This window comes from Microtus oregoni, unplaced genomic scaffold, assembly GCF_018167655.1.
Source record: "Microtus oregoni isolate MIOR12 unplaced genomic scaffold, Mior012 000035F_ref0000213, whole genome shotgun sequence".
NCBI lineage: Eukaryota > Metazoa > Chordata > Mammalia > Rodentia > Cricetidae > Microtus > Microtus oregoni.
This window is the reverse complement of record NW_024543094.1, coordinates 13990656-14014696: the sequence shown is the minus strand read 5'-3', so window position 1 is coordinate 14014696 and position 24041 is coordinate 13990656. Positions and strand designations below refer to the sequence as shown.

Below are 24041 nucleotides of genomic sequence, written 5' to 3'. Positions count from 1 at the left end.
TTTATTGTAAAGACTAGAATAATAGATGATTGTATATAAACCACATCATGAAAGAGATTTGTCCCTACCCTGGGCCTGAATGAATGCTGGCCACTGCTGTGGGACAATGTTCCTGTATCCTGTCACTTGTATTTTAAATAAACACTGATTGGTCAGTAGCCAGACTGGAAGTATAGGTGGGGCAACCAGGCAGGAAGTAGAGGCAGGGCAGTGAGAATTCTGGGAAGAGGGAAGTTCCAGTCTGCAGTCTGTCTAGAAGTTCCATCTAGACACAGAGGAAGCCAGACACAGAGCAAACAAGATGTGACTGCCTTGCTGAAAAGGTACCAAGCCATGTGTCTAACACAGACAAGAATTATGGGCTAATATAAGTTATAAGAGTTAATAAGAAGCCTGAGATACTAGGCCAATCAGTTTATAACTAATGTAGACCTCCGTGTGTTTCTTTGGGACTAAACAGCTGCAGGACTGGGCAGGACAGAAACCCCCAGCAACAGAATGGCACCCCAACCATTCTGTTGTCGTAAGACACGATTGCGCCTGGCAGCCCTGATCTATTCCAGAGAGAATGTTGAGCACCAAAGACACTCCACTTGGAGTTTGTCTTCTTCTTGGTAAAACTGGCCTTTGAGCAAGAAACTGCCCATACCTCGACCACTGTCAAAGTGCATGATGTCCGGACTGGACAAGCAAGATACAAGAAAAAAGGCTGCCAAATCTTGTCAAGACAGGGTAAAACAGTTTTGAAAAATTTCCTGCCTCTGAAAGTGGTCTGTCAGATACTCTAGGCCTTAGCCAACATTGATTGATTCTACATTGCAAATGAGACTTTGGGTGATTGGTCAGGCAGCCAGTTGTCTCTGTCAACAGGCCACTGCCTGGTTGAACCTGACCAATGAGCCTCTTTTCCTTAAGTGTTTGGGTAGATTATTTCAGAAATGGTGACTCACTTGGATATTCATCAAACAACCCTCCACCACCCTTATGCCCAATGTCACAAAACAGTGATTTTGGATGTAGATTCATAGTTTATCAAATTTGGTACCTATTTTTTTTATTTTTCGAGACAGGGTTTCTCGGTAGCTTTGGAGCCTGTTCTGGAACTAGCTCTTCTAGGCCAGGCTGGCCTCAAACTCACAGAGATCCACCTGCCTCTGCCTCCTGAGTGCTAGCATTAAAGGTGTGCTCTACTATCACCTGGCGATCAAATTTGGTAGCTTTAAAGTTAATTTATGGTAATCTAATATACTTGGAAAGTTTGCTTAAAGTGTTTTGTCCAATGTCACAGGATAATAGGGGGAAATAATGAAGAGATATACAGGAATTCTTTGGCACATAAAAAAAAACAGTGTAGTAGAAATGTCATAAGCTCCCTGCACCTCTAAACCCGCAGGTGTTTCCTCACTTCCATGTGACTGTCGTATTTCTTCAGAGCTCAGTGCATAATACAGCAATCTTCCAGAGGTCCTGAGTTCAATTCCCAGCAACCACATGGTGGCTCACAACCATCTGTAATGAGATCTGGTGCCCTCTTCTGGCCTGTGGGCATACATGGAGGCTGATCACTGTGCACATAATAAATAAAAAATAAATAAATCTTTAAAAAAATGAATATGCATGTTCTACGAGCCAAGTCAAAGAATTGTCTGTGGATTCTTTCTTTGTTATTTGTATAGTTTGGTTTGGTTTTATTTTGGTTTGTTTTTTAGATAGGGTCTTAGTAGCCCAGGCTCTGGTCTCAGTCTTGATCTTGACATTGGCCAAGGAACCTCTGGTCCTCCTGCCTCCACCTTCCTAAAGCTTAGATTCCTGTGCCTGGTTTATATGATGCTGGAGATGGAATCCAGGACTTACTGGGTACTCTGCAAGCATCCTGTTAACTGAATGACATCCAAGCCTGTTTCGTTTAGGGTTTGAGTGGGAACTGTAACTTCCCTGTTTTCTGAGTGGAATTCCCAACTCTATCCACCGGCTGTCATAGGCTATCTCCCAAAGTATACATGCCTTCTGTTCGCCAATACCCATCTTCTTCTTCTATAATCTTGAAATTAGAACATCGTCACCCATGTTTAACTCATGATACCCTGAAAAGAATTATGTCTACTTATATCTTATTTTAGGAAGTACTGGTCCTGATTTCTTTTCTTCTTCAGATACTGAAAACCTTATACATAAATGTGTTACATTGTTCTTTGAAAATCTCATGCATCTCAGTTGAACTCACCTCCAGCTCTCAGCAGGACTCCCCATCACTTCTCCACCAGTTTATGTCCTCTTCCTATGAATTTTAATTATCAAAGAGTAAATAAAGTTTTATAAAAAGACACCCTCCCAAAATAAAAAAACCCTGTTATTTGAGTTCCCTAGTGTTTGAAAAAAAAATGATACCTAGGAAAAAATAACTATACTTATTCTTTGCTTTTGTTCCCACCTTGCTTATCTGGTAAAAAGGTTAGTGCTCTGATGTCATTTGTGTGACATTTGTCAAATTCCCATGCATTTTCAAAGTTAATTGTTCCTGCTTTGAAAAAATCACTAGCTAATTTCTTTGATGCTGTGAAATTCTCATTTATCCCAAACGTTTGACAACTGTTCCTCTGGCTACATTTTCCATTCTCTTTTTACTTGGAAAAATGTGATCATTGCAGCGAGAATACGGTATACAAGCCAGAGAGCATCAAATAGCTTTAGTGTGTACTTTGACAGTCTCCCATTGGCTAATGATAGAAAGCTCACAGACTGCCTTCTGCCTCCTCTAAGAATGAGTATGTGTTTTAAATACTGATCCATCCCCATAGTTCTAGATCCTGTACCTTCTCTAGTAATGTGTATCAAAGCAGCATGGTCCTATGATATTTATGCAATTGATTTTGTTAGATTGATCACCTCAGTTGCTCTTTAATCATCTCTCCTTTATACCGTAAATTTAGATTTGCATTTTAATGGTATTTATCCTTTTAGAACTTTTGGGTTGTATTCTTTTTGGGAAAAACTATTATATTTGTCTTACTTTGATTTAAACAATTTTTAAGCCTTTTTAAACCCCAAGTTCTATGTGTGTGGCAGTCACCTATAGTCTCAAACACTCTGGGTAACTTAGGGTGACTTTACACTTCTGGTTCTCCTGCCTCCATCTCCAAAGTGCTGTGATTATACATTTATCAGCACACATCTGGGTTATTCCTTGCTTGCCTTGAACCCAGGGCTTCGTGAACAAGAGGCAAACACTCAACCTCATCCCCAGCCCTCCAGACGTCCTACAGATATGTTTTTTGACATCCAGCAGATCACTCTACTACTTTGCACCTGTCCACATTTTCTTTTGTGCATCTTCAAGGTAATAAGATCATTGACGCAGATGAGTTTTGGGACTAGGATCTCAATGGCTTCAAACACCAGGTCTGTTTCTTTGTCAGCTCTAGAACCGGCAGTAGTTACAAGAATTGATCAATGAATCAACTTCAGCTAAACCCTCTTTATTGACCTTGACACTGATTGGTGTGTAAGGCCTTGAAGTCACGTAGTTCTCCTTCCTTAGCCTCCTGAGTGCCGAGGGTAAGGTGTGTGCCACACCCAATGCTTTTGTAATTTCCTACCAGTGGTAACTTTATAACTTTAAATGGTCAACAAAAAAGGGACATTTTCACATCAAACCCGTTTCAGACAACTCACCTCTAATGTTAAAACCCAGACTATTCCTGGGACATTCGTTCTCAATGTGTGAGGATTATAGTTAACAACTACAGTTATAAATATGAAAACACCTGACAGTTATAGAACGTTACTATGTGTCACTCTGTGTTATGGACACATTACATATTTGAGCTCCTTTACTCTTCATAACAGTCTATGAAGTAGACATTATTAACGCCCATGTTTTATAGACAAGGGAATGGAGGAGCCCGGAGGGACAAGGAGCCCATTGAAAGTCAGATCGCTGTGAAGCGAGGGAGCCAGGATGTTGCTTCACCGTCTCTCCTCAGAGACTAAACACACCAGGGAGAGCGCTTTAAAATTCATGAAAGGGAGTTTTAGCTGCACTTTGATTGCAAAGGAAATTAATTGGTTAGTTAATGCAAGAAGACCCCATGGAACAATTAAGCCAGTAAATACAACTGAGCCCAAGTCCCTGCTGCAAGGTACCGATGTCTTGAAATTCAGGCCAGATATTTCTGACTCACACTAATGAATCTACAAAGGTAGTGAATTTTACTAATTAAAATTTACAGTAGAAATATAAACAGGCCAGAATAAATGAGCTTGCTAGTTTGTAGAGAGCCATTTATCTCTTTCCTATCTCTGCCTCCCTTGAATACGTACTTTCGTGCATGCGTATGCACACACCCCCCACACACACACAAACTGCACCTTTATATATCTAGTTGTACAAAGGATTTTTTGTTGGATCCTTTGTGTTATATATTTATGAAAAGGAAATAAGCTTTGTTTCTTAGAACATCTCAATTTGTACTTGAGTCAATTAAAATGAAAGAAAGAGCCTGGTGAGGTGACACAGCCCTGTAATTCCAGCACTTGGGAGGGATGCTGTGACAAGAAGATTGCCGGTGAGGAGCCAGTCTGGACAACATAGCAAGACCTATTTCAAAGAGAATATTAATACATTCAAAATTGCTCCAATTTCCTACAATACCACAACATCTAAATTCCGATTTATCGACACCAATACTGGGTTGAGAAGCACAGCAGAAATTTTGGAGTGAACCTCCAAAGACAGCATGGAGTATGTTAAAGAGAGACCAAAGTCTCACCCTTCCACCTCTTCCCACTCAACATCAGGTCCCCTCCAGCGTGTGTTTGAGCAGCCCTTGCTCTATAGTGAGATACACAGGAAGCTCCTCTCTTTTCCCTCCATGGAGGTACGGATGTGGGAAAGGCAGTTCCTCACCCCACACCTTTCTCTGCAAGGTGATAGAGTCCCATTTAGTAAGTAGGCTTAATTGAGCCTTGGCTATGTTGGTCCACAGCTGAATAGAATCTTTAGCTCTTCTAACACCAATGGAGCCTTACTGTACTGACAATGTAATTTTAAAAACAAAATAAAAGAGATATAAGAAAAATAATAAAAAAGAGTGGAAGTCACAAAAGAAGATACTGAAGATAATGAATTAGAATTAGCTCAGAATAGAGGTTTACCTTCCTTGAAGACCTGAGTTCAACCCCGAGAACCCACTTTTTTAAAAACCCAGCATTGTAGCGTACATTTGTAATCCCCACTCTGAGGAGACAGAGAACAAAAAGGAAAGCTACTGAAATTATTAAAACTTTTTTATAAAAATTACTTTTTCAGTTCTTTGATTTATAAATCTGTATTTTTGTATATATTTTAGCCCCTTTTCATCATTACCTAAAAAAGAGTTTTCACAGGTAAAATTTTAGCTGTATGTAACAAAGAAAATGAACACAAAGAAATTTAGATTATCCCATGATAACATATGTTTTCTCCAACGAAGTATGAAGACAACTGTAGAAGCTGTGGGTAACGTGATCCTTCACACACAAACCCCTGCAGGTCTTGGCAAAGCCACTAGGCTGTTTTTCAGTTTTTTTCAGAATACTCAAACTGTATACTGAAGTAATTTTGTAAGAGTATAGTGAACATATGTGTGGCTGTGTGCAGGATGGAGGTCAGGAGATAATCTCCAATGTTGGCCCCCTTTGTCGTGGCTGCATACTCCAGGCTAGCTGCCCTGTGAGCCTCGAGGAATTCTCCATCTCCACTGAGATTGAAAATTGCTGCTTCTCATTTTATATACATCCTGGGGATCCACACTCAGGCTCTTATGCTTTTGAATCTGTCTCCCAAGTCCATCAGCACAGTATTTAGCAAAAAGAAGAATTTTCATAACGCATCAAATCTTTATAATATTACCTTTTTCAGAATAAACTTAGTTATTTATTTTATATCCCAGAAGTAGTTTTCCCTCCCTTCTCTCCTTCCAGCTTCTCCCCCCTACCCCACCCTAATCCATTTTCCCTCCATTTCCATTTAGGAAAGGGCAGGTCTCCCGTGATTATCAATAAAACATGGCATATCAAGTTCAGTAAGACTGGGTACCTCCCCATGTATTAAGGCTGGGCAAAGTGACCCAGTATGAGGAGTAGTAAAATAATCAGAGGTAGCCCCTGTTCCCACGGTTAAGAATCACACAAGAAGACCAAGCTACACAACTGTCACATATATACAGAGGGTCTAGGTCAGCCCCAAGCAGGCTCCCTGGTTGTCAGGTCAGTCTCTGTGCGCCCCTATGAGTCAAAGTGAGTTGATTCTGTGAGTTTTCTTGTGTCCTCTGCCTTCTACAATCCTTATTCTGTAGGATTCTGTAGGATTCCCTGAACTCCATCCAATGTTTGGTTGTGGATCTGCCTCTGTCTCCTTCATTTGCTGGATAAAGCCTCTCTCATGACAATCTGGTCACAGGAGATGACCAGTTCAGGCCATGTATCCAATATTGCTAGGCATCTTAGCTGGGGTCATCTTTGTAGATTCCTAGGAGATTCTCTTGTACCAAGTTCTTTTACCTGACCTAGAAATGCCCCCCTGCCACTTTCCAGTAGTCTCTTTCAGTACTTTCCCCCCTCTGCCCTCTCCCCAACCTGATAGCTCATGTTCCCACCCCCACCTTCCCTCAGTCCACTCATAAAATCTCTTCTATGTCCCCTTTCCAGGGAGACCTGGGCATCCTTCCATGAACCCTCCTAGTCTCTCTGGGTGGGTGGGTTGTAGCATAGTTATCATTTATCTTATAGTTAATATATTCTTATGATTGAGCACATACCATGTTTGTCTTTCTCAGACTGGGTTACCTCACTCAGGATGATTCTTTCTAGTTCCATCCATTTGTCTTCATATTTCCTAGTGTCCTTGTTTGCAACATCTGAGTAATACTCCATTGTGTAGATGTACCACAATTTCTTTATCCATTCCTCGGTTGGGGGACTTCTAAGTTGTCTGTAGCTATTACTAATGAAGTTGCTATAAACATAGTTGAGCAAGTGTGCTTGTGGTAGGATGGAGTGTCTTTGGGTATATATCCAAGAGTGGTATAGCTGGGTCTTGTGGTATTGGCTCCCAGTTATCTGAGAAACTTCCACACTAACATCTAAAGCAGCTGTACGAGTTTGAACTCCCACCAACAATGGAGTGTTGTCCTTGCTCCACATCCTCTCCAGCATGAGCTGTCACTTGGGATTTTGATCTTAGCCATTCTTACGATGTAAGATGGAATCTCAGAGTCATTTTCATTAGCTTGATGGCTAAAGATGGTGAGGATCTCCTTAAGTGTTTCTGGGCCATTTGAGATTCTTCTGTTCAGAATTCCCTGTTTAGCTCTATACCCCATTTTTAAATTGGATTTTTTTGGTTTTTTGATATCTAGTTTCTTGAGTTCTTTATATATTTAGGAGATCAGCCAAGCCTCTGTCAAATGTGGGGTTGACAAAGATCTCTCCCCATTCTTTAGGCTGTTGGTTTGTCCTATTGATGGTGTCCTTTGCCTTATAGAAACTTTTCAATTTCAGGAGGTCCCATTTATTAATTGTCATTCTTAGTGCCTATGCTATTGTTATTCTGTTCAGGAAATTGTCTCCTGTGGCAATGTGTTCAAGATTATTCCCCACTTGCTCTTCCATCAGGTTCAGTGTATCTGGATTTATGTTGAGATCTTTGATCCACTTGCACTTGAATTTTGTGCAGGGTGATAGATATAAATCTATTTGCATTCTTCTACATGCTAACATCCAGTTAGGCCAGCACCATTTGTTGAAGATTGCTTTCTTTTTAGCATTGTATACTTTTGAGTTCTTTGTCAAAAATCAGGTATTCATAGGTGTATGGATTTACGTCTGAATCTTCAATTAGATTCCATTGATCCACCTATCTTTTTTATGCCAATACCAGGCAGTTTTTATTACTAAAGCTTTGTAGTAGTGCTTGAAATCAGGGATAGTGATACCTCCACATTTTGTATTTTGTAAAGGATTGTTTTAGCTATCCTGGGTTTTTGTTTTTCCATATAAAGTTGAATATTATTGTGTTGGAATTTTAATGGGTTTTGTATTGCTTTTGGTAAGATGGCCATTTTTACTATGTTAATTCTATCGATCCATAAACATGAGAGATCTTTCCATCTTATGATATCTTCTTCAATTTCTTTCTTCAAAGATTTGAATTTTCTGTCATATAGGTCTTTCACTTGCTTGGTTAGAGTTATATCAAGATACTTTATATTATTTGTGGCTGTTGGAAAAGGTGTTGATTCTCTGTATATAGGAGGGCTACTGATATTTTGGAGTTAATCTTGTATCCAGCCACATTGTTGAACATGTTTATCAGCTGCATGAGTTCCCTGATAGTATATTTTGAGTCAGTTATGTATATTATCATATCACCTGTGAATAATGATGATACTTGGACTTCTTCGTCTCATGTTAGCCAGGACCCCTCAGCATTAGTCAATAAATTCCTGCTTCTGAGACACCTTCACTCTCAAATGGGCTGACTCTTGCTAACCACAAACTGGGAACAACACGGTATTGTCCTGTTCTGTTAATAAAGTCAGCGGACAGTGGAAGGACATTTAGAGGTTGCAATCTGAAGAGTGTGGTGTTAGGAGAAAGCCCTGGAGGAGTGCTCACTTTGCAAGCCAGTGTTTAATACTAACAGTGATGCTGAGAACTGTAGTGTCTTTCCTCTTGTAGGGAGCAAATTGAGCAAAGAGATTTTTCTATATGTGTGTTTGTGTGTGTGTGTGTGTTTGTGTGTGTGTGTGTTTGTGTGTGTGTGTGTGTGTGTGTGTATCAGGTGCCATTAGGGTGTGTGTGGAGGCCCCTGGACAGCTCAACATCAGTACGGGATCTGGGATCCAGTTCGGGTCTTCACTCTTGGCAGCAAGTACCTGGACTGGCTGAATCCATCAACTCAAAGATAGCTTTCTAATATAGAGGTCACTCTAAGTGTTATGTTTTGTTACTTAAAGAGATCCTGAATGCTTAATTGAGGCCAGAGTTCCATGGATCACAATTGGCTCCCTTGCTTCAGGCCTGTCCTCTGAGTGAGCACCTCATATGGTTTTTCTCAAAGAGATGCACATTTTAAAAACCATGTAAAATGACCAGTCAAAATGGCCTTGTCCTACCACTTCCATTATTTATTCTAAACATCACAAGACACATTTCTTTTGGACCTAATTTTGCCTTTCCATCCTTTGCCCATGGAAGAACTAACTTCAATAACTTAATAATTCATCCAGGACCCTGGATATCCTACATATCTGTAATAGATACAGTCACCTGCATTCCTCTAAGAGCCAAGCTCTGTAAGTAGACCCAAGAATGTGACCTAAGCAGAGGAAGCCCCGCCCTTTGCTCCTTCTTCCTTGGGAGAACGTGGTAGTCTTTAAGGAAGTCAGCTGTGTGTCCCATCTCACTTGAGGGACGTCCAAAAAAGAAAAATATTCACTTTTTCTTAATTATACATCAAATATGCACTATGTCTGGGCATCCATCTCTCCTGGGAGTTTATAAGCTTGGCATCCTCTAATAGTTACTCACCAGAAGTGTTGCGTAGATCTTAGTACAATGTGCTGAAAGGGCACTGCCTGTTAGTTTCATCTTTTCCCCCAAGAAAACGGGAAAATATAGAAACAAACAAACATTGCAGGGCCCCGTTCATATCCTGCCACTAAAAAGTAATGACCGACCACCTTTGCCTTTTCAGATGATCTTACCAACTGGTTTTACGTGTGGGTGGGTGTATAAGGGTGAATGTGTACGCAGGTGTGAATAGGGACATAAGTGTGCACAACCTGTGGAGGCTAGAAGTAAACCAGATGTGTCACTCCTTGGGATCTGCCCACCTTGGTTTTTGAGACAGGGTCTCTCTCTCTCTCAGCCTGGGGCTTACCAGACAAGTTAGACTGGCTCGCCAGGGAAGCCCAGCAATCCACACGTCTCCACTTCTGTGGCACTGGTATCACAAATCCATACCCCCAAGTCTGGCTGTTTTACGTAGGTGCTGGCATTTGAACTGAGGTTTGTGTGCTTGCTTGCAATGGAAGGACTTTAGCCACTGAGCTGTCTCCCCAAGCTCCTGGCATGTGAGTTTAATCATACATATGAGAGAAAGATGCCAGTGCCATGGCTTGTTCAAGGCCAGTAAAGTTCTGAGTGAAAATGGTAAAGGCTGGAGGTGGTTTAAATATTAATCACAGTGGGGAAAAGGTGTGCCAAGGAAATGCAGGTTCCTCCAGATGAGGGAGATGGCTACACTTGTTTGAAATGTCAGGGCTAAATTACAGTGATTGAATTGGCAATTCTGGCTTGTGCGCAGCAGAACAAAAAAAAGTGTGTGTGTGTGTGTGTATGTGTGTGTGTGTGTGTGTGTGTGAGAGAGAGAGAGAGAGAGAGAGAGAGAATGTGAGTATATATTTGTGTGTTGCAGTTCGAGTAGTGGAATCTAAAAATTTTATCTTAATCAACTTTGAAAGAAGAGGATGGATACATTACTTGAATTATCAAGATAATTGCCATGATATTATCATTCTGGGGAAATGTGGCTTCCATACAGATGACAGGCAATGAATGTTAGCATGAGGCGAGAATACTTTGAACCGTTACCTTGTCTACCTTAACACCCAATTAGTTTCAGTTCCAGACATAATGTTAACTCTGGCTTCTTTAAAAAGTCACTCAGTTGAGGTTAAGTGCAAATTCGTGCACAAACACACTGCCTCCACACTTCATGGGTTGGTGACGCTGTGGCTCTTAAAAACTCTTATGCATCCAGGTGTTCAAAGAGCTGTGATTGTTTTTCTGGAAGAAATGGTGTCTCACGGTATTGGTGAAACATGATCTGGTTGGTATCGGGGACCTCCGATAGCTGTCACCTGAGGATTTCCCAAGCTTTCTGTTGATCACAGCCTATGAGCACTGGATTTCTAATGCCAGGCAGGGCCCTCATCCTATGCTAGGAGCTACATGCTCAAAAACTGTGACTACCTCTGCCACGAGTGACGTGGACGTGAGCATAATACACTAACTTGATGGCAAGACTGAGGACTCTTTGATGGAAGACCTGGAATATCACCCACAGGGCATGCTTACTGAGTGTTGGCTGAGCACCATATAACATGGAGGTCCCCACCCTGTTCCTGGCGTCGGAGACCCAGACACCATCCTCCACATTGTCTCTTGTAGCAAGTGTGTGATCCACATCCACTAAGTGCTCCACGCTGCCCGTAGTTCAGCAGACAGATCCTACCCTGTCAGATGGGTCACAGCACACTGTCACTTAGTGTGTTACCATCCTCCCAGCAGTATTCCACACATGTCCTGGGGTTCAACAATATAGTTCAGCTGAGAGAAATTTCATGCTAGAATTGATTTCTCTAAAATTGCCTATTTCTTTGGAAAGTCAACTTTCTTTTCTTTCTTTCAATGCTAAAACTTGGTGTTTGGTTGTTTTTTCCCCTAGGAAAACCTCTTTTTCGTGATGGAATACCTCAATGGGGGAGATTTAATGTACCACATCCAAAGTTGCCACAAATTTGATCTTTCCAGAGCCACGTAAGAGCCTCACTTGGTATTTGGGACGTTCTTGTATTTGTGGTGTTTCTGTGCACCCAGCACCCACCCACGGATTGCTTTTCTCATGTGGTCATTTACATTTAGTTTTTGTGATTGTGTGTGTGCTTGGATTTGTGTCTGTGCACATGTGCATGCAGTGCCCTTGGAGTCCAAAGGAAGGTGTCAGATGCCCTGGAACTGGAGTTCCAGGCAGTTGTGAGCCACCTGCTGTGGGTGCTGGGATTCGAACACGGGTCCTCTGAAAGAGTAGCAAATACTGTTAACCACTGAGCCATCTCTCCAACCCCCTCATAGATTATTTTTCTTACTTTATTGGTTGGCATGCATAAATCCCAGAACAAGGTAAATACTTGGGAATCATGTCAAACAAGCCAAAGATTTCCCATTTTTATAAAACTGAGATTCACTCCTGTCTTATTTCATGAAATAGATCAACATAAATCAAACAGTTCATTCATTTCATAGGAACCCTCTCCAGTCCATCAAGTTCCTAACTCATTGAGCATAGATGCAAATATGTATGCTTTGGAAAGAGCAGTGAAATTGAACCCAGATGTCTCAGGTGACCCTGGGGGTGGCACTGAGCTGCAGCCTGTCATCGGGAAACTCGGTGGGAAGTTACAAAGCATTCAGCCTTTCCTGTGTTTGAAAATAACCCTCCCCTTCTCTGGCATCAAACAGCTGGAGATTCTAGTGGAGCCAGCTGTTTCCCTGGTAGGAGGGCGGATCCTACCAGCTGGGTCCTGCAGCTCACCTCCAGGTGTTGTTTTTCCCTTAGCCTTGGTCCTGCTTCCCTCCTGATAAACCCACAGCGACATACAAGCAAACATAAGCAGTGGAATTAGCATCATTTACAAATGATAACTAGGGCTGGCAAGATGGCTCAGTAGGTAAGGGTGCCTCATGACCTGGTCCCATCCCATACTTACGTAGGTTGCCCTCTGAACTGCACACACGCACCATGATACACAATAAATAAATATATACATACATGCATGCACAATAAATAACTACATACTAGCTTTTTTCCCTTGATGCTTGGCAATCTATCATATACCTCTTCATGACCACTTAAAGTGGTTTAGGCAGAATTGGGTTGAAAGATGGACTGGGTCCACCAACTTCTGCAAAAAAAAAAAAAAAAAAAAAAAACAAAACACAACACCGTGGCTGTTTTATCAACTCTAGAAGGGAGCACTGGCCACTCCCAGAGACTTCAGGCACCTTCAGCCATAAACCTGTGATTATTTTATCAGGTTTCTGCAGCGTTGAGCAAAAGTCCCTGGGCATTGCACACTTGCACGAAAAGAGGGGCGAGTCATTCTGTCCCCCAGGGTTCTATAGAGCTTGAATGAAGCTAACTAGAACACCTGCTGCCCCTATTGTCCCCTAAATGCGTTCTTCCTAGGACCCAGCAAATTTCCCTTCCAAGAAGCTCTCCCTTATGCCTGACTTAATCCCACTAGAGAGACATAACCTCATTTCCTTTAAGCCTGTCACCACCGATGAGGAGGAGCAGCTTATCACCGTCTGTCTTCTCATATCCTCTTACCCCCTCTCAGTCTATAGCTCTGGCCCAGGCTTAACAGCATCAATATGAAAATATTCTAGCATATTTTGGATATGTTGGAGACGGCCTGGCACCGGGCTCTGTGGGCTCTAGGCAGAATGTAAAGTAAAGGAGGAAACTATTTTTCCTGCTGCACTGTACTATTTATTATAGTTCACGTTTGCATAGGTTTTAAGATAGTGTGGGCATCGCAGTTTAGGAGATAAGAGCAAACAGCACATTCACCAGCTCCTAAATGATGCTTTCTGGGCAGACCCCAGGTGAGCTGGAACCTTTGTGTTGCCTGCAGAGTGGGTGACATCTTCCTGTCTGGAGTTGAGCAAAAGCGCATGTGTGCCATTTAGTTGAATATACATAAACTATCCCAAGGCTTGGAGCTCTTGCCCTGCTCCTCCTATACTCATGCTGTGTCCTGACTGTCTTTCTGACAGGTTTTATGCTGCTGAAATCATCCTTGGTCTACAGTTTCTTCATTCCAAAGGAATTGTCTACAGGTAAGCCATTCTCTGGGTTGATTCCACAGCCCCGTTCATTTCAGCATGCAGTTGATTGATGTAAAAGTGTCCTGGGAGGACAGCCCCCACCCAGAATCCTTCCCTCTGGGATTCTAATCCTAGAAGCCAGAGGTTCTGTTTTATTTCATCCTTCTTTCTTCTGGCCCTTGCGTGGGCTTTACCTCTTCTCTTCCTGCCATTGCTTCAACTCTGATGCTTTATTTCTGCTTTCTCTATCCTTTGTGTCTTTTGTACCTCTTCCTTCTGTTTTAGGTCACCTGGAAATGTTTATGCAATGTTTCCTTTTGTGTGGGAGAAGGAAGCTCTTTCAACATCTATGAAAACTCATGACTACACCCTACAGAAGCACACAGACCACCTCCACTGCCCTCTACGATAAAATTCAAAATTTCTCTTTTGCATGGTGTTAATTCATTCTCTGCTGCCAGAGCTCTTAGAGTAATACTATACTACACTCAAAACACAGTTGACGCATATTTAACATAAAATCTTCAACGTTAGTTTTCAGATGTCCGGTTTCCAGACTCACTGTAGAGGAAGGGGGGGAGGGTGTGAGGAAAAGGAGCTGGAAGGAGTTGGCTAAACTGCCAGTAACCAACACAGGAGCCTGGTCTGGAATAGCCATGACCTGGAGTCACCATTAAAAGTTCCATTGTCCCACACTTGGCTTTTTGCAGACAGCAGGCTGAATAGAGCCTTGGTCAACACTGAGGCTTTGGTATTTGCAGAATATGGTTCTGCTATCAGAAAAAAAATCATATAATAAGAACACTCCATTTCCAGATATGTCCTGGTGAGGGTACTCTCTACAGCATCGCAAAACTCAAGTTATTGAGATGCACACTCTAGAGTATAAGCTTAAACTTCTTTTAAGTCTATTGTGTGTGTATGTATGTGTGTGTATATATGTGATGTGTGTAGTGTGTGTGTGGTATGTGTATAAGGTGTGTGTATGCATTGTGGTGTGTGTATTGTGTGGTGTGTGCATGTGTGTATAAGGCGTATGTGTGTGCATGTGTTGTGTGTGTATTGTGTGGGGTGTGCAATGTGTGTACAAGGTATATTTTTGCATATGTGGTGTGTGTAGTGTGTGGTGTGTGCATGGGTGTGTTGTATATATATGTGTGTGGTATATATGTGGTGTGTATGTGTGTGGTGTGGGGGTGTAGTGTGTGTGGTATGTGTATCTGTGTGCATGGGGTGTGTATTGTGTGCATGGTGTGTTTATATGGTGTGTGTGTGTGTGTGTATGTGTGTGGTGTATGCATGGGATTGGTATGTGTATGTGTGTGGTGTGAGTGTGGTGTGTGCCTCTGTAGTGTATGTGTGATGTGTATGTGTGCAGTGTGTGTATATGGGAGGTGTGTTTGTTCTTGTGTGGTGTGTGGGTATGTAGTGTGGGGTATGTGTGCAGTGTGTATGTATGTGTATGGTGTGTGTTTGTATGATGTGTATGTATGTATGGTGTGTATGTGTGTGTGCTATATATATGCAGTAACTACGGAGGCCAGAAGAAAGTGTCAGATTCTTTGGAGCTGGAGTTACAAGTGGTTGAGTTATGCTCAGCATGGATGCCAGGAATTGAATGCAGGTCCTCTGGATAAGCAGCAAACACTATTAGCCACTGAATTATCTCTTCAGAATTTTTTTTCTAGCTATCTAAAAGGTGGTAGGTTAAGGATAATAACTTTCATTTTTTTTAGTTTTAATATAATGCCTGTAATGTGTAAAGCCCACTTTCACTTAATATTGCACAGTTTGTATGTGGATATGTGGACAGATTGATAAGAGGATGAATGGGGTGAATGAATATCTTGATAAGTGGATGAGTGAACGGATCAACAAATGAATGGATTGATGGATGTGAAAGGGGGGGAAGTCAGGAATTTTGGAAAGAGAAAGAATTGGATATTGCAGAGTTGCTAAGGACCTATAAACTGAAATCCATATTCCCCAGTGCTTCTCTTCCAACTCAGCATGAGGCTTCCATCTTGGCATGCTGATGGACGTGCAGGACAAAATGACCAATAAATGTATTCCTATGACAAACAGCATACGCTCATCTTAGGGCTTTATCCACACGTGTGAGTCACGGTTTTAAGTTTTATGCACCAATCAGGGAAGAATATTTGACTCATTGAGTGAGGTCATTATAGATCTTTGAGAGGCATCCTAAGATAATTAAAATCAAGATGAGGCCATCAGTCCTGTCCCCACGCTGCTTGGTGAAGACAGCAAGTTGTTGTTGCTGGACCCCAAACTTCAGCTGCTGATGACACTGAAGTTGGCCTGTTTTAAACAACATTTCAAGTGCTCAGGTGTAACTTGACCGGTAGGTGGCTGAAATGGCAGAGTCAGCCTATTCATTCCCTCCTGTGGGACAGGGTTGCACTGGTCTGTTTACAAACTCCAGTTCGTAACTCCGAAAGGCCACCCAAAAAATTAACATAACCCTAGCCGCACATTAAAAACAAAACATCATTCTGTCATAGTCCTAGAGACTAGAAGGCTTAAATCAAAGTATAGCAGAACCTTTCATCAAAGGTTCTAGGAGAAGACCCTTCTCCAGCATACCTAGCCGGAGAGCCTGCAGGCATCTGTAGCTACATCACTCCAATCTCTGTCTCCGCCGGGACCTTCTCTCCCTGTGTGTCTCTCCCTGTGTGTCTCTCCCTGTGTGTCTCTCCCTGTGTGTCTCTCTCCCTGTGTGTCTCTCCATGTGTGTCTCTCTCCCTGTGTCTCTCTCCCTGTGTGTCTCTCTCCCTGTGTGTCTCTCTCCCTGTGTCTCTCTCCCTGTGTGTCTCTCTCCCTGTGTGTCTCTCTCCCTGTGTGTCTCTCTCCCCGTGTGTCTCTCTCCCTGTGTGTCTCTCTCCCTGTGTGTCTCTCTCCCTGTGTGTCTCTCTCCCTGTGTGTCTCTCTCCCTGTGTGTCTCTCCCTGTGTGTCTCTCTCCCTGTGTGTCTCTCTCCCTGTGTGTCTCTCTCCCTGTGTGTCTCTCTCCCTGTGTGTCTCTCTCCCTGTGTGTCTCTCCCTGTGTGTCTCTCTCCCTGTGTGTCTCTCCCTGTGTGTCTCTCTCCCCGTGTGTCTCTCCCTGTGTGTCTCTCCCTGTGTGTCTCTCCCTGTGTGTCTCTCCCTGTGTGTCTCTCCCTGTGTCTCTCTCCCCGTGTGTCTCTCTCCCTGTGTGTCTCTCCCTGTGTGTCTCTCTCCCTGTGTGTCTCTCCCTGTGTCTCTCTCCCTGTGTCTCTCCCTGTGTCTCTCCCTGTGTCTCTCTTCCGTGTGAGATGAGAGTAAGGCATGATAAATTTAGCCTGCCTTCACCACACGTGCAATTCAGGATGAGTTCATCTTGACACTTTTAACTTAACTATATCAGTAAATACTCCTTTTCTTAAATGGGTTACATTCACAGCATTATAGAAAGTACGATGTGGATTATATTCTGTTTTATTATTTTAAAAATGCACATGCCAAGTCAGGCATGGTGGTACATGCCTGTGATTCTGGCAGTCAACAGGCTGGAGGCAAGAGGATGAAAACTCAAGGACAGTTTAAGCTACAAGAGAGTTCCTGCATGCATGCATGCATGTGCTGCATGGGTGTGTGTGTGAGTGTGTGTGTGTGTGTGTGTGTGTGCACTTACGTGTGTGTATGAATATATATGCATGAGGTAGGCACCATTCACTGCTCTGTGTCATGAATTGATAAATGTCCACTAACACATTGTCCATGGTTAAAGACCGTGATGGGCAGAAAATATGTAGAATTCCAAACTGTAAGATAACAAAATAAAGGCACTCTCTAGATTTTCTTGGAGGGTAGAATTACATGAAAAAAATAGAGACAGTGCATACTAAAAAGTTCAAATAAATAGGATTCCAGTTTTAAAGAGAGAGAGAAGAGAAGACCTTGTGAGACTGCTAGCAGTCCAAAAGCAAAAACTTCTTATCTTGGTAATGTTTTGTTTTGTTTTGTATTTAAGAGGAAGAGAATTTTCAGATAGAGAAAATGACTAAAGAGAAGCCACCCTTCCTCACCCACACCCCACACACATGGAGGAAGTCAGGCAGAAAGGGACAGGCTAGTTAGCTCTTAGAGCTGCTCACTGCCTCCTGTAGAACAAAACTAAATTCACAGGTTCAGAGCCTGTGGTTGGGCAGCACAGAACTGAAGAGATGAGATGGGGATATTGTTCATCTTTCAACACCATCCAGTAGAGCCTTCTCATGGAAACAGCGGCATCTTAAGAGATGCTAATTTGGATGTAATTTAAAACCAAGGACTCAGAAAATATACAGACGTGGCAGGAAAATTCAGAACCTCAATTCTGAGAATGTCAGAGACAAAGAGTGGCTGTACTTCTGAATGAGGAACTAGACCTCACTTCCATATCTGAGGCCATTTCCAAACGCTTTTACGTAGCCTGTATCAGTAAATGCCACAGGAGATAAGCAAGAGGCATCATGGGCCTTGTTTATTGCTTAGTAACAAGAGGCTCAGCAAGGTCCACCGTGAAACAACTGTAACTTGGCTTCTGAATAGAAGATCTTCTCTAGAACTGACCACACGCCAAAGCATTCCACTGAATTTTTCATTATGATTGACACACAAGTGCCACGGTGACAAAGAGTGGCTTTGGACTCTCAAATGCTTCCCTTGCATGTCCTAGAGTGAAGACTAAGTTAAATGACTGCCCTGGAATGTTCTGGATCTTTGGGTTCTACAGTATTTCTAGTTGACTCCAAAGAACCTGGCTACTCTTCTGCTTCCAATCCTTACTTCCATGGAGGTCTAGCTTTGAGAAAAAGAAGAAGTCTTTTAGGGCCTTTCCATCCCTTAGGTCTCTCAGACCTTCTTTCCCACCATCCCAGAGACATCTGTACTGCTTTAAAAAATGGACTGGGAATTGGACATGAAGCTTATTTTTCCTAGCCAGAGGCACAGAGAACATTTATTTTTAGAATCAGTTAAAATACATCCGTGTATAGTTTCATAAGACCAGTTTGATGAGAAAGGCCAGGTGTAATGTAAGAATGTAAGAGAGATAGACTAGGTTTGCATCCCAGGCCACTGACTAGCTATGTGGTCTGGATAAATAACATCATGCATGAGAAACTTTTACCTAGGGAAAAAAAAAAAGAAAGAAAAAAAAAGAAAGAAACTACATCAGTAGTAACTTGATGAGGTTGATAAGATGTCTCAGTGGGTAGGAAGGGGCGATTACTGTTCAAGCTTAGAGACCTGAGTTCAAATCCCAACACAACCCCACAAAAAAATCCAAGTATGACCGCATGCATTTGTCATGCCGGTGATGGAGGGAGAGGAGGCAGGAGGCTCTATGGAGATTGCTGGGTACCAGCCTAGCTCCAGGTCCAGTAAGAAACACTGTCTCGGGGGGGAAGGATAGAGAATGACAGAACAGGATACCACCGTCTTCCCCTCTCCTCCACATACACATCCACGTGTGAGCATCCACCCACACAGGTACCACACTACACACTTCACATATACTCATACTGTAACACTAGTAATAGTAACTTGATATCAAAGGACTACTGTCAGACTCAAATGATGAAATAAGTGTGTGTACAAGCAAAAGAGCCCAGCAAAGTATTAGATACTGTGGCCATTGTTCCGGTCTTTTCTAAAGCATCACAGCTGGATCTAGCTCTCTGGAGATGACGGCATCAACTTCAGCCAAATTTTAGAACTATATAAACATATCTATAAATGACAAACTTAAAATGACACCAACATGGCTTGGCATATGGACTAGCTAATAAGCCTGAATTGTTTGTGTGTGAATTTAGATCAGCCTGTAGTTGGACTGAACGGACAAAGCTGGTAAGTCATGTATTTAGCTCCAGTGACACATCACAAGACAGAAGACCAGCACTGTCCCATGAGAAGGCTCAGACACAGCAGGCATCTTCTGCCCTGACCGTGAAGGTGTGGCGGGGACAGAGAGAAGCAGGTGCTGTCCTGAATCTGAGACGTGTCTAGGGATTCCCAGTCACACAGAAACTACTGCCGCCATGTGGGTAGAAGAGATGACGAAACTGGACCAAATGGGCGACAACTCGGGGGACATCGGCTAAGGCTCAGCTGCAGCAGCATAGCTGGGTTCCACTCTGCTTCTCTCGTCCGCTTGCTCTCACAGGAAGTGGAGCTAGCAGTTAAAACAGTTACTCAGGTGTGCTTCACAGCTATTAACCATTGGTTGATGGTGAAGTGATTCCATAAATACCAGTGAGTGCCTCATGTGTTGTCAGAACTGCCACTGGAACAATGGCTCAGGACGCTAATATAACCACTCTCCAGCTGGGACAGCCACATGGGACATTGATGTTCTCACTCTCCTGCTGACATATCCACACAGGAAATATGGATCGAGCCCCTAAGGTGCAACAAGTATTCAGAAGTCGTGGAAGATAGCATGATCTGTTGCGGTATCTGTCCCAAACCAGATGGCCAGGGCAGCAAGGGCCTCAAGAGAAGCCCTGAACATGAGCCACTGGATATGGGGAGGTGGGACATTTGACAGCAGGCAATGAGACACTTAGAAGACCCATGTCTGGTCCAGAGGATTTGGTGGCAGCAAAGCCTTTCCCCAAGCTCTCCCATGAGCTATGATGGCACAAGCTACCATACCCCCACTAGAATTTCATTTTAACAAAACTGTGTTTATTCAAGTGAGATTGCACTTTGCTTTTGTTTTCCAGGGACCTGAAGCTAGATAATATCCTACTAGACAGAGATGGACATATCAAAATAGCAGATTTTGGGATGTGCAAGGAGAACATGCTAGGAGATGCGAAGACAAATACTTTCTGTGGGACTCCTGACTACATTGCGCCGGAGGTAGGGACACACTGCCTGGGCGGTCCTCTTCCAGCCTCTGTGCTGAGGCCACAGGATTCCTCCCCTAAGGTTCAGTGTGGTTTGGTCTGCGGAGTGTTTTCCAGATGTAGATGTGTATATGGGTCTTTTGAGTTTTATAGAAAACGCTACCCCTACTAATGACATCCCTCCATGGGCCAGAGATCTAGACTCCCTTTGCGTTAGGGGTCTGAACCACCCCAGCCTTAAAAATCATCTCTTCAGACCCACCTGAAGGGACACCTAGCAAAGAGCCAGGAAGAAGCAGCGCTCCACCTAAATCATGTTTAAAGGTGGGGTCAGAACACCTGGATAGAAGGGGAAGGCGGAAGGGCTGTCGGCGCCTCTCACCCCCGTTTCTAACTGAGTGTGGGTGCTTCTCTACTGCGAGGAGAACTCTGACTCACGGTGTTATCGAAGCTGTTAAAGGAGGGAGCGTCTACATGTCTGACAATTTCATAATGAAATCTATTACTCTATATGATTATTCATTGCTTTAAAAAGCTTTAAAGGATAGTGGAGCTTCTAAAAACTATGCCTCGTTCTAATCCCATAAAATAGTACGAGTTCCTGGTGATCTTATGAGCAGCGTTTTCTCAGGAGGCGTCTGCTCTTTCAGTTAAACTCACTTTCCCACTTTGGGGGATTCTCCTCCTGCTGCCACCCCAGAGAGATTAGAGACCGCCGTACTGTGTGGTCCTTGTCATAGCATGGAATATCTGGCGCCGTTGCATGTATTTTATTTTTATCTTTCAGACCCCTGCGCAGCTGCTTGTTTGCTCTGCAGTCTGGTACTGTTGCTCGCTTTTAAGACATTTTTTAAATTCTGAAATAATGATATGTTTGTAAGAAGTTCCAAAAGTAGCACAGAAACACCTGCACCCGCCACCCAGCTTCCTCCATTGTTATAACTCAAATTGTTCAAGATCTGGAGAGAAGGCACAATGGCCAAGAATCTTCCTGTGTGAGCATCTAGACCTGAGTTCAAATCACCTAACCCACCGAAAAAGCTAGGCATGGCCATGTACACCTATAACCTCAGAGCTTTGGAAAGTTGCACATAAGCCCCCCCTACTATATATATATTATATTAGTTCCTTTTCTACTGCTCTGATAAAACACCATGCCCAAGGCAACTAGTAGAAGGAAGGGTTTATTTGGGCTTGCAGTTCCAGAGGGAGAAGAGTCCCTCACCGTCCCAGAGAAGAAGTACAGCAGCGGAGCAGCAACTGAGAGCTCACATTTTAAACAACAAGCAGGAAGCCCAGGGAGTGGTGAAAACCTTTGAAACCTCAAAGTCCGCCCTCCGGACACACTTCCTCAGCAAAGCCACACCTAAGCCTCACCAAACAGTGCCCCCAAAGCATTCAAATGCTTGAGACTCTGAGAGATATCTTGCCAGTTCCCCTCATGGATAGATTTTGGGTGATCTTCCCTTTTACTCAGTGAGGAGACTGACACAATAAGATGAGCCAAATTAGCCTTTTAAAGTGAATGAATAAATAAATTAATGAAGGAATAAATTAATGAAGGAAGGAAGGAATGAATGAATGAATGAACGAACTTATGAATGGAGGACGATTGTCTAGTACGGACAGATCTCTGATTTCCCTGGTAAAGCAATGTCAGCAGCAGATCCCATAGTCCCACAATTAACCATGGCAGCTGGGGCTAAGAACCAAACTGCTTTCGCTGCTCTACCATGGTTTTCATTTTAATTTAACCTCATTGAAAGGTTCGGATGGTGGCTGTTCTTCGAGAAATTTGGGTATTTTAGCTGTCCAGTTCACGGCTGCGATTCCTTTCTGATATAGAACCTGCGTGTGAGCACAGATACTGTCTGTGTGGGGGTGCAATAAAGCAGCTTTAGCTTGAGGGGAAGCCAAAGCTAATCATGGCACGAGCGTAGGAGACCTCAAAGCGGAGCCCGTTCAGCACTGAGCCCCTCGGGTGATTATCCCAAACTGTGTGGACTCCGCTCAGCTATGCCGTGTTAGTCTCAGCAAAGGTCTCCTGTGTCTTCCTCTTGCCCCCCACCAACCTCCTCCACGCCCATGCCCATCCCTGACTCCATCAACCCCCACCCTCACCACATGAGACGCCTCCAATTCTTTTACCTCCATCTTAGGATGTCTAAATATCTTTGTGTCTGTTCTTGTCCATCCCTGTCTGACAAAAAAAAAAAAAGGTTTTGTTCTTTCTTGAGCAGTTAAACAAGCACCCTGAAGATATGTGTGTGCCTACATTACATGTGAATGTCATGCATTGCTACCAACTAATATGGTCTAAGTGTTAAAAATAGGTCTAAAATGTGTAAGAGCAAAGTGAACTAAGAATGAGACAAAAACGGGTGCTGAGTAGCTTAATTCCTCTGTCTTAATAGTAAAAAGTAAGTATATGTCATGAAAATTAGGAGACCAAATACCTTACTAAAATTATTTCTTTTCTTTTTGAGATTTAATATAATGTACATAATCCCCTTCCCTTTTTCCTCCAACCTTCCCTATATTCCTCCTTGCTTTCTTTTTCCATTAATTGTTGTAATTGATGCTGCTGGTGGTGGTGGTGTGCATACGTGTGTGTTTGTGTGTGTGTGTGCATGTGTGTGTGTGTGTGTGTGTTCCTAAATACATAAGTACAACCTGTTCAGTCTTTATACTACCACTTGTGTTTATGTTTTCAGGGCTAACCATTTGGTATCAGATAACCAGTTGGTGGCTCTTCCCTGGGTCAGACGATTTCTCCTGCCCTCTGCATTCCTCAGTTGCCTAGGTTGAGGCCTCATGAGCTTCCCCCTGTCCACTTTAGCATGGCGATTGGTTTGGCCGTTGTCCAGCTTGTGTTTAGACAGTCACGTTAGCGAAACTTCACGGGTGTAGCTTCTGACACTCCAAGGAGAAACAGTGTCGCAGCAAACTCCCCGCTCTTCTGGCTCCTCCGGTCCTTCTTCTCCTTGGCCCTGATCCCTGAGCCTTAGGTGTGGGAGTCAAGTTACAGAAGCCTCAGCTGGGTCTGGGCTCCACACTCCGGGTTTGATTGTTTTTCTGTAATTGTCTCTCCATCTGCCACAAAGAGAAATTTCCTTGTTTATGGTGAAGACTATACTTAGGAGATAAATTTTAAAAAAAACAGTCTTGGTTTAAGGATCCATGAGATGACTCAGCAGGTCAAGGCATTTGTTACCAAGGCTCACAACCTGAGAGTCATCCCCTAGGCCCCACGTGATGGAAGGAACAGACTCCTAGAAAGTTGCTCTCTGATGTGCACACGTGTACCATGGCAAACACATGTCCCCCAACACACACACTCACTAAATAACTGTAATTTTTTTAATTTTTTTTTTAAATCTTGGTTTAATACTCTAGGTCTCTGGGCATTGAAAGGTCTTCAATTTCCTTCAAATTCTTGGTTCTCATAGTATTGTGGCGACTGGTAAAGACTCCTAGCAAATACAAAACGAAACAATATATAATCAAGA

General features: G+C 43.0%; 1 protein-coding gene across 4 annotated transcripts in view; it reads left to right on the top strand.

Annotated features, from left to right (window-relative positions):
- The window catches only part of Prkcq (protein kinase C theta), a 131171-nt gene that overhangs the window by 92475 nt on the left and 14655 nt on the right, over window positions 1–24041 (top strand). For all 4 annotated transcript variants that reach the window (XM_041630709.1, XM_041630710.1, XM_041630708.1 and 1 more), the window contains exons 13-15: window positions 11492–11583; window positions 13606–13668; window positions 20407–20545. In XM_041630709.1, coding sequence (XP_041486643.1) covers window positions 11492–11583; window positions 13606–13668; window positions 20407–20545 — 294 coding nt within the window. The remainder of the gene's footprint in view (window positions 1–11491; window positions 11584–13605; window positions 13669–20406; window positions 20546–24041) is intronic.